Consider the following 1,240-nt stretch of genomic DNA (forward strand, 5'->3'; position numbering starts at 1 on the left):
GGTTTATAATTGAATGGGAAGTACAAATCAACCAAAGAGCAAATGGAACAATTATAACGTCCATCCCATCGCTTTAAGCCTAACTTAAAACGCACCGACGTACACCAATTTTCAATCCGATCAGGACTATTGAGTTTTTGGATTTTATTGAGTTTGATATTTCGTGAACCAAAAGAAAAACATAACAAAAGCAGAGCTGGAGGCTGGCTTTTATAAAATTTCCACCTCCAAATTAACAACGAAAAAGATATAACCGGTGAGTTTAACGAAGACTTGACAAAAACAAAATAAAATAAATTATGAAGGAGAGAGTTTACAGAAGAAGAACATGAAAAAGATGAACTAAGTGGTTTATGTTGGTTGCCTCAAGCAATGTGTTGAGCCAAAGCAAGGATCTTGAGATGTTTCTTCTTGCGAAGCTCGTGAGGAACAGGACCAAACACTCGAGTCCCAATCGGCTGCCGATCAGTTTTAGTCTTCTTGTCTTTATTATCAACAAGAACAACCGCGTTATCATCGAACCTAACTTCGCTGCCATCAACACGACCTCTCTGCATGGCAGCTCTCACAACCACACCGTACACAACCGCTCCTTTCTTCACTTTACCGTTTGGCATGGCTTCTTTCACCGAAGCAACAATCGTGTCGCCGAGCCTAGCTCCTTTCTTACCCTTGAGAGCTTGAATACACATCACTTTCTTGGCTCCAGAGTTGTCCACGACTTTGAGAACCGTCCCCATTTGAATGAATGTCCTTCTCTGTTGCTGCTGCTGCTTATTAACAAATAACAACAAACAAGAAGAAGCTTTCAGGCATCAAAACATCCATTGTGATCCACTTATTCGTTCTGATTCGATCAAAACCAAACAAATACTAAAAACTCGAAGAAGGTTTCTGACCTGAGGAAGGAGGATACTTCCATTCATCATTCCAGTGGAAGAAGTCATGGATCCAGCGAAATCATTCTTGAGACCTCCAAGCAATGAACGTCCTCCTGCTCATTATTAGTGTATAAATCATATTGAAAACGAAAAAAACAACAAATTTTGAGCATTGATTGGTAAGAACATCAACAACAAATGCTCAATCAATTGAATCTGTCTTTCAAAATAAATTACAAAGTTGGAAAATTTTGATTTTAAATTTATTGATTTTTCGAAATCAAGATCCAAACCCATCAGAATCTAGAAGATTGAATCTCATTTCATCATAACTTTTAAACCCCCCCCCCCCCCCCCCC

General features: G+C 39.0%; 1 protein-coding gene across 3 annotated transcripts in view; it reads right to left on the reverse strand.

Moving 5' to 3' along the window:
- Positions 1-257: 257 nt before the first annotated feature.
- LOC106303857 (50S ribosomal protein HLP, mitochondrial) overlaps positions 258-1,240 on the reverse strand; it is a 1,411-nt gene continuing 428 nt past the window's right edge. Inside the window, exons 3-4 of one of the 3 annotated variants that reach the window (XM_013740200.1) lie at positions 900-994; positions 258-764 (exon numbers count right to left, since the gene is read on the reverse strand). In XM_013740200.1, coding sequence (XP_013595654.1) covers positions 366-764; positions 900-994 — 494 coding nt within the window. In that variant the 3' untranslated portion in view covers positions 258-365. Of the gene's footprint in view, positions 771-899; positions 995-1,240 lie in introns of all 3 variants that reach the window. The other 2 variants (XM_013740199.1, XM_013740198.1) reach the window with 2 other exon arrangements.

This window comes from Brassica oleracea, chromosome C7 (genome assembly GCF_000695525.1).
Source record: "Brassica oleracea var. oleracea cultivar TO1000 chromosome C7, BOL, whole genome shotgun sequence".
Classification (NCBI taxonomy): domain Eukaryota; kingdom Viridiplantae; phylum Streptophyta; class Magnoliopsida; order Brassicales; family Brassicaceae; genus Brassica; species Brassica oleracea.